The sequence below is a fragment of the Palaemon carinicauda genome, chromosome 8 (genome assembly GCF_036898095.1).
Source record: "Palaemon carinicauda isolate YSFRI2023 chromosome 8, ASM3689809v2, whole genome shotgun sequence".
Taxonomy (NCBI): domain Eukaryota; kingdom Metazoa; phylum Arthropoda; class Malacostraca; order Decapoda; family Palaemonidae; genus Palaemon; species Palaemon carinicauda.
The window spans coordinates 159,636,365-159,650,742 of record NC_090732.1 but is presented as its reverse complement, the minus strand read 5'-3'; the positions used below and the strand labels follow the sequence as shown (position 1 = coordinate 159,650,742).

Here is a 14,378-nt window from a genome sequence, read left to right as displayed (position 1 = left end):
AAGTGGGTGCCACACTGAAACAATGTTATTTTAGGGTTACTTCAAACTCCTACTTCCTCTTCATTTCTCAATAGATTTCTTTCATTTAAAAACTATTGGAAAGAGAATTCTATATTCTAAGAGTTACCCATGGGAAAATTTCATATTCCTTTTCTTTTTTTATATGCTTTATTTTATCAATGTATAGGGATCACGTTCAATGGCGGCCATTTTTCATATGGAAGTCTTCCGTATTTTCAAAAAGTGAATGTACAGTTGTAGGTTATATTACAAACCTTTTCATGTTTGAATGATTAAGTCAATATTAGATGATAGCAGTAAGAAATTTTCTCCCAAAATTTAGTTTTGAGAAAACAGGCTTCAAAATTTTTCTTTTGTAGAGATTGGTTGAATAAGTATGGGCTTTTAGGGGTGATGTTCCTCAACACTGGGAATCATAAGGACATAGGCATCATATCATAGGGTTAATTACTAAGCAGTGATGAGTTTCTTCCTCTAAATCCAGAAATACATATGCTATATGTATCCAATGCCCACACAAGTAAGACCTTGCTAGCATAATATATTCTCGCTTGCGTGTATTCTGGGCAAATTTTACACCTTAGACAAATTTAATTAGTATCTCCAATGATAATTGAAATGAAGGTTTCAATATAACCATAATATAAGAACTGTAAATATATAAACGAGGAGACAAAGAAATATGATGAATACAACTTTGAGGAATGCATTCTACTTTGATAAGAAAAAAAAAATCATGCTCTTGAAGTTTATGGGAGACTAGCATAAATATATTTACCTTAAATTCTTGAAGTAAACATATTGGTACACTGATCAGAAAAGTATAAAAAAAACTATTTGAAATATAGACCTTCTCCTAGCCAAAAATACATTACAGTAATTTGACCTTCCAAAATTCCAAGCAGAGGCTGTGAGCCGCACCCCTTAAGAATTAATTAATGTAAGTAATGTAAGAATGCACAAAATATGCAATAACAACAGGACTATAGAGTATTAAAAAATGGGATATAAATAGAGGCGAATGGCTTATTTTTTTTGTAATTGAGATCGTTAAACAGATAGCAAAACTCAGGGACAAATCTGAACATTACCTCCCCCCATCCCCTTGAATAGGCGATGTCATACGAGAGACCATGAAGTTTGCCAACTCGTTTGGCCGAGGCCAAAGCAAGTAGGAACACCGTCTTCCAAGTCAGGTGGCGATCTGAAGCCTGGCGTAACGGTACGAAGGGAGGTCTCTTAAGAGACCTGAGAACTCAAACCACGTTCCATGGAGGAGGTCTCACTTCCGACTGAGGGCAGGTAAGTTCATAACTTCGTATGAGTAGAGAAAGTTCCAGCGAAGAAAAAATGTCCATTCCTTTGAGCCTGAAGGCAAGACTTAAGGCTGAGCGATAGCCTTTCACTGCCGAGAATGAAAGGCGCATTTCCTCCTGTAAATACACGAGGAACTTCGCTATTGTTGGAATAGTGGCATCGAGTGGAGAGATACCCCTTCCATGACACCAACCACAGAAGACTTTCCACTTTGCCTGGTAGACTGCTGCCGAAGACTTTCGCAGGTGTCCAGACATCCTGACAGCAACTTATTGCGAAAATTCTCTCTCAGAGAGGAGATGCTGGATAGTCTCCAGGCGTGAAGTCGTAGTGAACCTACGGCTTTGTGGAAGATGTTGGCATGTGGTTGTTTGAGTAGATTGTGTCGTGGAGGGAGTTCTCTTAGTAGCTCCGTTAGGAGTTGCAGAAGGTCCGGGAACCATTCCGCGTGATGCCATCGGGCAGCTATAAGGGTCATTGAAAGATTGACTGATGTTCTGGTCTTGTTGAGTACCCTCCTCATCAGACAGAACGGGGGAAAGGCGTAAACGTCGATGTTGTCCCACCATTGTTGGAAAGCATCTTGCCAGAGAGCCTTGGGGTCTGGGACTGGGGAACGGTACAGCAGGAGCCTGAAGTTCAGGGCCGTTGCGAAAAGATCCACAGTCGGCAAACCCCACAAAGTCAGGACTTTGTTGGCTACTAGATGATCCAAAGACCACTCGGTACTCACTATCTTAGAAGCTCTGCTCAGATTGTCGGCGAGCACATTCCTTTTGCCCGGAATGAAGCATGCTGATAGTTGTATCGAGTGGACTTCGGCCCATCTCAGTATCTCTACTGCTAGATGGGATAGTTGCTGCGAAAAAGTACCTCGTTGTTTGTTGATGTAGGCCACTACTGTGGTGTTGTCGCTCATCCCCACACAGAGTGACTTGCCAGGTACTGTTGGAACTGTTGAAGGGCCAGAAAGACGGCCTTCATATCTAGGAGATTTATATGGAGGTACTTTTCTGACTCTGACCAGAGGCCTGAGGTCGTGTGGTGTAGCACGTGGGCCCCCCACCCTGTTTTTGAAGCGTCCGAAAACAGCATCAAATCCGGGGGGGAAGGACGAGAAGATCCACGCCCTTTCGTAAGTTCTCGTCTGCCACCCACCACTGGAGTTAAGTCAGTTCCGCAGGTCCTGTGGGGATCTGGATGTCCGGGGAATCGTACCCTTGATTCCACCGGGACTTGAGTCGCCACTGGAGGGATCTCATCCTGAGGCAACCGTTGGGAGCTAGACAGGCCAGCGATGAAAGATGCCCGAGGAGACGTAACCACGATTGGGCTGGAAGTTCTTCTCGTCTCAGAAAAGGTCTTCCGACCTTCCTCAGCCTTGCTATCCTGTCGTCTGATGGGAAGGCTTTGTGGAGATTGGTGTCTATAATCATGCCTAGGTATACCAGTCTTTGAGTGGGAAGCAGTGAGAACTTCTCGAGATTTACCATGATCCCCAGATCTTGGCAAAGTCTCAGAAGTTTGTCTCGGTGTTGAAGAAGGGATGACTCCGAGACTGCTAGGATTAACCAGTCATCTAAATAACGGAGGAGACGGATACCAAACCTGTGTGCCCAAGATGATATTAGGGTGAACACTCTGGTGAAAACTTGTGGTGCTGTGGAGAGACCAAAGAACAGCACCTTGAACTGGTACTTTCTGTTCTCTAGGCTGAATCTTAAGTACTTCCTTGAAGACGGATGGACTGGAATCTGGAAGTACGCGTCCTTTAGGTTCAGTGTGCACATGAAGTCTTGCGGTCTTACTGCTAGTCTGACCGTGTCCGCCGTCTCCATGCTGAACGGAGTTTGTTTGACAAACTTGTTCAGAGCTGAGAGGTCGATGACTGGTCTCCAGCCTCCAGATGCCTTCTTTACAAGAACGAGTCGACTGAAGAAGCCTGGAGATTCATTGAGGACCTCTTGGAGAGCGCCCTTCAACAGGGTCTCGACTTCTGCCCGAAGGGCTTGCCCCCTTGCCAATCCCATGGCAAGGGAGCTCAATGACACTGGATTCGTCGTTAGGGGAGGTGAGATCTTATGAACGGGACGCGATATCCTAGACTGATCACAGAGATTGTCCAGGAATCGGCCCCGAGTTGCTTCCACCTGTTTGAGCAACTTTGTAGGCATCCCCCCACTGGTGGATATGCAGGGGGACTGCCTATCCTAGCGTTTGCAGCCTCAGCTGCTCCCTCTAGGATTCTTGCCTCCTCTGGAGGACTTTTTGTCTTTCCTTCCTTTGAAAGGAAAGAGCTTAGACACCACGGTCTTCGCTGCTGTTGTCCTTTTAGCGGTCTTGACTGGACGGGACTGCTGTGGGGCTGGAGGCTTATAGGGCTTAGATGTTAAAGCCCTATGAAGGAGGGAGTCTTGATGAGACTTCTTCCACCTCTCAGCGGCATGTTCCACATCCATAGGCTCAAACAAGATGGATTCTTCTAGAGAAGAATGTCTGAGCCTATTGATCTCGTTGCTAGGGACCTTCTGATGGAATCTCTCAGCTACAGCATCCCGACATTTCAGAATGGTATTTGCCCACAAGTTCGAGACTTGGTGGGCCAAAAACTCGATCCTGCGAGTACCTGAGAGAAGAAAAGTCTCCATAGCTTTCTTGGTACGTTCTTTGAAGAAATCCTCAGAACGTATTGGGATACCTAAGGTCCCCAACCAGATGTCGAGCCACGAAGTGGCTTGCACAGCACACTTTACAACTCTCCTGGTTAAGGATCTCGGTTGCCGAGAATGAGACCTGCCGGTTGGAGTGTCTCTCAAGAGGGACTCCCCTGGTAAGAGCTAAACAAGGCTCCTTAAGGATCTCAAAGTACCTCCTCTGCTGTATTCGAGGAGGTGGAAGGAGCTTGTTGGTGGCACTGGAACGGTTGGAGGAGGACATCTCGGAGAGCTGTAGAGAGATCTTGTCCCTGGTACTCTTAACCCCCTGAGACCAGGGCAGTGCTGCACTGGTCTTGGAGGGTTTCTGAGTACCAAAGACACGGTCCAAGACCGTGTCCTTGCCCTCTCGAGGAGGGATCTCTCGGTCGGAAAACCCGTTGAGAGCCCTCATTAGAGTCAGAACTTGCCAAAACGCATGTTCTGACTCTTGCTGGTCTCCTCCTGATGTAGGACTTACAGCGAAGATTCCTGTCCCCAAAGGCTCTTCTTCGAGAGAGTCGCGGACGTTCTCCGAGTGGCTAGCTGGCTCCATCCTAGTCCTAGTAGAGGACTTCAGTAATGTTTTAGAGTCCTTAGATTCCTTCCTGGGAAGGATGTAGGACTTCAACATTGACGAGGATGGCATGTTCCTTTCAGTCCCCACCTGAGAAGACATCTTAGCACGAGGAGAGGTTTCCCTCATTGGTGCGATGGGGGAAAGTCTCTCCTCGCGTGATTCCCAAGGACAGGAAATCTTCATCCGAAGGGGAAGGAGAGATAGTCTGGGGGAAAGTAGGAACCTGCCTCGAAAGATTGCGTGGAGTCAGTTTTGCCCTTGGAGAAGTTACCGCGTCCGGAACTCCTCTTTTTCTCTTCAAAGGGGTAGAAGCAGCCAAGGATCTGTGCCCCAATTCAGAGAAGACAGGCTTGAACGCCTGCGTTACAGCTCTGATTAGTGCACCGAACCAGGGCTGTTAGCTGACAGACGCGCTGTCAGACATACCCCTTGAAGGGACAAGAATTGAAGGATCCCTGGGAGGAGTTCTCATCATTGCTGGGTTCACCTGGAAAGGCTTTGGGATCCTAGACCTCTTTAGAAGTTTCCCTTCTCCCACAATGCGCACTGGTATGCGATTGTGGGGAAGGGAATGAGGCGAGGGCGACCTTGCCGTTCGTAGTTCAGCAGTCTCGCGCACGGGAGGATATTGACGCTCGCGCACAGGAAACTGATGGCGCACAGAAGCGCGTGCGGGTGACTGTTGGCGCGCAAATGCGCGCGTAAGAGTATTTGCGCCCGCGGACGAGCAGGATCAAGGCGTAGAGTGCGCAGGTGAGAGTTCGCACGTGCCTGTACTAGTCGTAGGGAGCGCGTGCGCAGGAGAAGACCCCTAGCGCGCGCAGTCGCAGTCTGTGCTGCTCTTGGGTGCGCAACAGAATGTGGGCACAAATCCGTAGGAGAGGATGGGCGAGTGCGCGCGTATCCTCGCGGATGCGTGCGGGCGATGGAGAGAGCTGGAACGTGGGAGAAGTCACTCTCGTTGACTTCCCAGTAGCTCCCAGATCAGTAGATCGTGGGTGCGCAGGAGAAATAACTGCTGAACGCGCTGGCACATGGGAGAGCGCTGGCGCGCAGGAGGTTAACAGCGCGAAGGTGAGGGTTGGCGCGCAGCTGGGCATGGGCGCGTATGCTTAGGCTCAGGCAAGGCCTGGCGCGCAGCTGGGCATGGGCGCGTATGCTTAGGCTCAGGCAAGGCCTGGCGCGCAGCTGGGCATGGGCGCGTATGCTTAGGCTCAGGCAAGGCCTGGCGCGCAACTGGGCATGGGCGCGTATGCTTAGGCTCAGGCAAGGCCTGGCGCGCAGCTGGGCATGGGCGCGTATGCTTAGGCTCAGGCAAGGCCTGGCGCACAGGAGAACGTGGGCACGTATGTGCAAGAGTGTGTGCATAGTGCGTAGAAGAGCTGCGCTCCTGTTGCGACGTATGTGCTTGTTGGCGCATACGCCCTTGATGCCCTATGTTAGGGTTTGTTGACAGGGCCTGACGAGCTACTATAGCGCGCTCGTCAGGTTTCGTTGGCGCATAGCGCGTATCTGGTTGGCGCGCCTTAGCGTGTTCAGATGAAACCTTATTAGGTTTATATAAGAACGGTGACGGAAGGTCTGTCAGGTGGAAGGTCAGCGTGTCCTTTAAAAGGACGACCTTCCACCGAAGGAGATCGCGAACGATCTGCAAAAAGGTCCAGCACCATAGTAGGAACAGTGATCGGTGATCGATGTCTAGGCTCCTCTGCGGGGGACTGCATCGAAGATGTTGAACCTAAGAGGCGCCTCCTAACCACAGGTGAAGGAAGGCCTCTCTGGCAAAGAGGAAGGCGAGCCTTGCGACGAATGCGCTCTCTGGGGGCCGTAGGGTCAGCGAGCTGACCTTCTGCAGTCCTCCAAAGAGGAGTCTCTGTAAGTGAACTACCCCGAGGGAAAGAAACACTAGCAGGAGAGACTATTGGACTTAGTTTCTCCCTCGTTGGATGAACAGAAAAGGGGGAAACTAAGCCGTCAGCTACCGTAGGGTTTGAAGAGGCAGAGGTGATGGGTGATACCGCATTGGATACCTCTGACACCACAACGTCGACAAGAGACAGAGGATCAACCTCTGTCGGTGACGGCGATTGCTTGACAGCGGCACCCAATTGGATGTAGTCAAGTAAAACCTCCTTGGAGGGCGAACCCTCAAGCCTCAAGGAGGACCAAAGCTGAAAAAGGGGGATTAGTGATATATCCTCCCCCAGGGGGGAGAGGTGGAGCTGCTTCCCTAGGGGAAGCAACGTCATCTCTCGAGCCCCGAGTTTGGTAAACAGTACATCGGTCTACGCTACCACTTGACGGTCTCTCGAAAGAGACCAATCGAGTGGGAGCTTCGGAGGAGGTTTGGGCAACAGAAGAAGAGGCCTTGGGTTTTTCTCCTTTCAAAGAAACCTTCGAAGGAGAAATATCCCGTTTGGACTACTTCTTCCGTCGTCACGAAAACTTCTCCCACTGGGAGGCAAACCACTCCCTACACTTGTTATTGCTATCACACCGTTGGCCCCTACAGGAAGGGCAAAGGGCATGAGGATCGGTCACGACTGCTGACCTGAATGTTCCACAGGGGCGGTCGGGAAACCCAGGGCAGGTGCGCATATTCGCAGAGGCCAACTTCACAAACAAAATTAGAAAAGAAAAAGCAAAAATGCATTAAATGGCTGCCAAATAATGGCGAGGATGAAGGCGGACACGTCTGACTACCATCCGAGCCTAGAGCAAAGTGAGCTCAAGCACAGGTGTGAGGGGGGGGGGGGTAGCTAGCTACCCTCCCCTACCCCCGCTAACTAACGGTGTGGGTAGTAAACCCTCGTTAAAAATTAATGGCTTGTCATTTCATCTACGCCGAAAGTAATACCCCTATTAAATAGCGTGGTTTGTATTCCAGTTACAGAACAAACATTTCTATAGTAAATGCACATCTGAGAGACACTCTTCTGGCGAGGATTATCAGGGAAAAAAAAGCTTCTATATAATGGGACTCTGACACTGCTAACAACAGTCAATTGTAGAGGAATCAGAGAAGTCTTACTCCATTACGTGAACCCAAGTTGGACACAGTAGGAACACCATCGTGAACACTTGGGGTGATATGGAAAGTAAAAAAACAGAGAACTGGAAACAAAAACTTTCTCGTTCCCAAGAAAAACTGAAAGTAATTCCTTGAGTTCCGGTAGTTGTGGCCGATGTGGTAACGTCCCTCACTGGTAAATGCTAGACTGGGGTTCAAGTCACACTCAAACTCGTTAGTTCCTTTGGTCACTGCAACCTCACCATCCTTGTGAGATGGTCCTATCATGGGTGGAGGGGGCTTGGGCCCTGATCATATGTATATATGGTCAGTCTCAAGGGTATTGTCCTCCTTGATAAGGCAATGTCACTGTCCCTTGCCTCTGCCATTCATGAGTAGCCTTTAAACCTTTAAGACTTTTAAACTGGAATTTGAAATTAGTGCAAGTGTTTGGGGCACCTAAACTTCCTTGGGAAAGTGGCTGCTACTCTTTCTCTGAAGGCAGAGGTACCTGTGGGGAAGTCTTACTTGATGAATGCCTTGTGGAAGTATGCAGTCAGTTATTTCTGGAGAGACTAGGCCGAGCCTCTGACGGGTGTCTGGAGCGCCTCGCAGGTACATATTCCGCTTGCTCAGCGTGTGGCTTTGATGACTTGTCAGGAAAAGCAGGATTAGAGGGGTCTCCTTCACCCTGACTTAGCTCTACTGGAGAGAAACACCTGTTCGCAACAATCTAATGAGCACCTTAAAGGAGCATACACTGACTGATGACGATAACTTTCAACTAGCAAGGATAGATTATAAGACCCCTTGAACCTCGCAAGCGTTGAAAAGGTGGTGAAATCCTAGAAGCGATTTACTTGCCCAAAGGAAGTGAGGAAACGAGCGCTTGGAGGACACCTGGTGTGAGCGATGAGGCGATGAACGTCCAGGTGAGGGGCTTGCAGGAACACTTCTGACAGGTGAGGACTGATTAAATGAATCCTAGTGATTGGTAGGTTAACAAGGCAATAGTGAGTGTCTCAAAGCACGTCTAGAAGATGATCATTCATGATGAGCATGGCGAGCAGAGACAGCTCCCTGGAGAAGACCATCTAGCAAAGCAAGAAGGTGATGTTTTATGCCTGCAAGGGGCAGGACAGGCGAGGCGCTAGAGAGGGCACAAGGTATAAGAGGTAGGAATCTGAGCTGCAAGAATAGACACAGGCAAGGCTTCCCTGGAAGCACATACTTACTACTTACTTTACTTTTAGGGGTTTATTTCTCGCCCTCCACCAAACACTAAAGGTCTGTTCAGGCGGGCCTTGGTGTGTGAAAAAATAATTTCTTTCCAGTTAATATTTTGCTCTGTATCGTTATCAGTTATTTCGCTAGCATTTATATTCAGGCTTAATAGTTTTCAGGTCACTATTATAACACTTTCTAAAAAGATAAGTCTTCAGGTTTTTCTTGAAAGCTGCCACATTATTGCTATTCTTGACGTCGAGTGGAAGGTGACGGTCTAAGATAAGACTGATGATACGGTGAAGTGCTAGTATAGCAAGCTCATCGTCTAAAAGAGCGGGAGGGTGAGGGACTGAGAGGGTCCTAGGTAGATGCTGGCTGGGATATGACCCCTGACGGGTGTCTGAAAGCAAGAAACTGCAACAGCTTATCCTATGAAGGGGTACCTTATATACTTAAGGAGGGCCAAAGCATACGCAGAGCGTCAGACCTCTGAAAAGAGGGCTGACCCTGAGGAGATGGTCCTGCCATTTCACTAGGGGATACAGATTCCTACACGACTGGACCTCAGAGGAAGCCAAAGGAGAGGAGTCAGTGAGAGGAGTATCAGGAGTGGAAAAAGCCGCCTCGACTATTTTACAGCTGAGATCTAAGTGTATTGCCAGCGAGTCGATGCGATGGGGGGGGGGGGGGGGGTCATCTGCCCACTGATTCATTAAAATTTCAAATGCCACATTCCAACTTTTGCATTTTCTAAGCCTCCTGCAGTAAAGGACGATGGTTTGTATTCATGTAGGAACAAATAAGGAATTCCAATGTTCAAATTCCAAGGGAAAAGGCTATAAGGACATAAATGAACTGAAAATAAAGATTATCATAGAAAAGACTGGGATGAAATGTGGATGATGTCAAGAATGTATGGACAACAGCACAGTTCTGTATTAGAAATCCTTGACAGCAATTAAATGTTTCTGAAAATTAGTAATCCGTGTGTAACGCATACAATACAAGCAGGAGTGTTATTTGTTTAGTGTGGAATTGGGTCTGTCATCAACCCTTTTATTTAAATGAGAGCGGATGATGAAGGCTTTTCTCAACCTGTGGCTCCTGATACAATTACTGAACATAACTCATATGCATCTGGCCCCCCCCCCCACCCCGGGAATACCGGAGGACTGACCAACACGGAGGATTATCCCAAAATCTCTGGTAAATCCGACACCCAGAGTGGTTTGGAGAACTAACCCACAATGTTTATTTTCTTTTCTAAAGCTAATTCTTTGGTATTATTACATGATTTTATTAAGGAAGAGTTTAATATTTCATTGATATTTTATTTACTGTTTTATATCAAATATTTTGTGTTTATAGGGTATGAATATGTAATAAAAAAAGGGTACAGAACCTAACAAACCCACCTTACCTAACCTAGAAGTTCCCAGGTCACAACCCCAAGCCTGGGGCAAGCCCTTGGACCCCCTTCCCAGGTCACAACCCCTAGCTGGGGGCAAGCCCCCAGATCCCCTTCCCAGGTCACAACCCCTAGCTGGGGGCAAGCCCCCAGACCCCTTTCCCAGGTCACAACCCCTATCCAAGGTTCTACCTGCAAATATACAAAATTTACCAATGACTGTTAAAAGTTATTACAACATAAGTGTTAATGTTCTATGGAATCCATATGTTATTATATTTAATCAAATAACTTTAATAACAAATGCACTATAGTATAAATAAACATTGTGGGTCAGTCCCCCAAACCACTCTGGGTCAGTTTTACCAGAGATTGTGGGACAACCCTCCGCCTGGGTCGGTCCTCCGGTTACCCCCTGGACTAGGGGTTGTGACCTGGGAACTACTAGGTTAGGTTAGGTGGGTTTGGTAAGTTCTGTACCCTTTTACAAATCTCAAAAGTGTTAAATAATCACATATTGGCCTGTTTTCAGCCATTTACATGAACCATATATTTTTCCAACTGGTTATCTTGTGCTTATTTTGCATTTTTGACCATTAATAATGGTGCAAATCACTCGTTTATTACATTTCCCCACCAAAAAAACCAGGGTTTCCCACTGGGGTCCCCCATAATTGTCTTTATATAAGGGGGTCCAAAAACTCATGAACGGGTGGTTTGCCCCAATAATCAAGGTCATAAATGCATAAAACACAAGACAGTGAGTAGGAAAAATATATGGTTCATATATTTGGCTAAGAATCAAAGTATCATATTTACCGAAAATTAACGTTCAAATGTCAATTACAAAATTATAAAAAAAAATTTAAAAAGTTATAAATAAATTAAATAAAAGTTTCAAATAGTGCAAAACTAACAAGCTGGATAATTGAGGAGCAAAAGATGGGGCAATTGGGGGCTTCTACAAGCAACCTAACAGTAGTTTGGTAATAACTGATTAAAAGAGGAGGAATTCCACCCCCACCAGGGACAAAGCGCCAGTAGCAGGATTCATGTCTGCTACGACGCTGATCTCAAATTTAGGTTAGGGAAGGCGGTATCCTTCTCCTGAGTAAATATGGATGATGTAAGAGAGGATTTGTCCTTACCAATGGGCATGCTATTTGCGTTCTTACCTAAGGTAACTCCTGAACAATAGAGAGCCCTTGGTCTTTATTATTCGGGTTAGCTGAACTTGCGTAAGGGTAAATGCATTTACGCTTCTTGAAAATTTACTAGCTAGACAACTAAATCATGACTCAATGCAATCATACTCTCGTTCATCTATGAAAGTTCCAGTTGGAGAGTAAATTGCTTAGTTGCTGTCAAATACTGTCGCCTGTAAGCGAGATTGAATGCATGTCGACGGCCTTAACCTCCTTCCAATTATAGTTGTTCTTCAGCTTTTAAAACAAGAGTTGGGACAAAAACATCCTACAGAGGACAATCCCACGGCTCACCTGGTCAATGGGCATTCCCAAAGTATCAGCAATGCACTGAAACTGTCTTGAACCCAAATAAAATTCCTCCCAGTGGGAGCTTGTAGACTCCATAGCGATGGGTTGGTGGAAGAGACTCCCACACGTTCACTTCCTAGCACGATCTCAACACCACTGATGATTACAAAGTCAATCTCGGACTCCTCGGCAGTGTTGCCAGGTGGGTTATTGTAAAATTCCCTAAAACTCTTGATAAAAAATCCCCATTTCCGGAAATATATTTTCTTCTAATACAAAAAATCCCAAAAAATACTCGCTATACTTCATGTAATTATAAATAAACTAATTGTAACAATATAAAGGTTTACTTATCTGTTTCTTCTTCATAGATACATGTTTGGAATATAGTCACCAGTCATCCAAAATCCCCACACCTAAGGATAAATTCCCAAATGTAGGGATAAGTCTCCAAATCTAGGGGATAAATCCCCATATCTGGCAACCCTGCTCCTCGGCTCCTCGGGGAGCATCGCAATCACTCGGCATTCTGCGTCTGTGACTGCATTTCACAAACTTTTACTAAGTCGTTCCCTACAACAAAAGACGTTCGCTAAAGTAAGTATATACTTCCTACTTCTCAATGGTGAATGTTAGCCGAAGTTAAAGGAAATATTGTAATTGAAAGACTACTCCTTCAATACTCTTTTGAACGTTCTTTCTATTACTTAAAGTTAGCGAAACCTGATAAATTGTATGGAAACTCGTTATCTGCTCGAGAATGTTAGATAAAATAATCATAAGCTAATTAGACACATTCAAGACTTTATATGCACTTGAAATGATGGAAAAAAGACAAAACACGTTAGAAATAAATTAAATTGTAATTGGACTTTAAAAACAAACGACACTGATTTTCTGTTGTTTTTTTTTCCCTGTGATATTCGTAACAGTAAAGTTTATGACAGTATCTGACATCACAATTCTGAGTTTCAATTATTTAATTTTCACGTACTGAATTAATTTTCAAGCATCAATGATATGACTAATATAACTTCTATGAATACAAACTTGTCCTTGAACTAGTAACTCGACACTGGCATATGACATCACCGACGGAAAAAAAAAACGTGTTGGCGAATGATAATGCGATGTTGGGAATGAATTTGTTATTGTCTTATAAAACAATACAATTACATCTACTTCTTGTATTCTTTTTGTATATTTACCACCAATCAAAACAATTAAGCTGCTGTTATATGATGTTCTTTTTAATATATTGATTTCGTCTTAAAGTTTAAATTTTAACTACATCGATGAAGAATGGTAATTATATTGTAAGCTATGTGAATATCTAAAATGAAACTACTTTTATTCATTACAGCTATTATAAATATTGCACGTTAACATAAAAATCAGCGAAATAGATTAAAAAAAATCTCTTAGTAACAGCTTATACATGAACGCAGTGAGTTTCAGGGCCTAAGGATCTTGTGATCTTGTCTTTTTCAGCACCGCTCAAGCGTTTTGAATAAATGTTTACTTACTTGTTTACTTGTTTTGGGTTTAAATCCAACCCTCCACTGAAGTCGTGTTTACAGATCAGGCATGGGAAAGCGTTCTATCATTTATTTACCATTTAAAGACAAATAATGCACACACTTGACTGGATGAAAATGTAAAATGATTTATGTGTAAGTTAACAAATGAATCCTCGCATAAGGATGAATTTTGCCTACCGTTAGTCAATGTAGTTTTATTCAAAGAGGCCATTCATAGAATCAAACGCATTGGGGGTGATATAATCAAATTAAAGTTTATTGAATAAGCATTAATAGTAAATGTTGTTGTTTTCATATACTGTACCATAAACAACACGTGTGCGCACACACACACACACACACACACACACACACACACATATATATATATATATATATATATATATATATATATATATATATATATATATATATATATATATATATATATATATATATATATATATATATATATATATATATATATATATATATATATATATATCATCTCCTACGCCTATTGACACAAAGGGCCTCGGTTAGATTCCACCAGTCGTCTCTACCTTGAGCTTTTATTTGAATACCTCTCCATTCATCTCCTACTTCGCTCCTCATAGTCCTCAGCCATGTAGGCCTGGGTGTTCCAACTCTTCTAGTTGCTTGTGGAGCCCAGCTGAACGTTTGGTGAATTAATCTCTCTTGGGGAGTACGAAGAGCATGCCCAAACCATCTCCATCTATCTCTCAACATGATCTCATCCACAAATGGCACTCGAGTAATTTCTCTTACAGTTTCATTTCTAATCCTGCCCTGCCATTTAACTCCCAATATCCTCCTGAGGTCTTTGTTCTCAAATCTTCTGAATCTATTGGCGACTGTTTCATTGTCATACCATGACTCATATATGTATATGTATATATATATATATATATATATATATATATATATATATATATATATATATATATATATATATATATATATATATATACACACACACACACACACACACACACACACACACACACACACACACACACACACACACACATATATATATATATATATATATATATATATATATATATATATATATATATATATAT

General features: G+C 44.5%; 1 protein-coding gene across 2 annotated transcripts in view; it reads right to left on the bottom strand.

Annotated features, from left to right (window-relative positions):
• The window catches only part of LOC137646059 (lysophospholipid acyltransferase 6-like), a 99,575-nt gene extending 87,640 nt beyond the window's left edge, over positions 1-11,935 (bottom strand). Inside the window, exon 1 of one of the 2 annotated variants that reach the window (XM_068379214.1) lies at positions 11,756-11,935. In XM_068379214.1, coding sequence (XP_068235315.1) covers positions 11,756-11,848 — 93 coding nt within the window. In that variant the 5' untranslated portion in view covers positions 11,849-11,935. The remainder of the gene's footprint in view (positions 1-11,755) is intronic. The other variant, XM_068379215.1, reaches the window with a different exon arrangement.
• Positions 11,936-14,378: the final 2,443 nt, after the last annotated feature.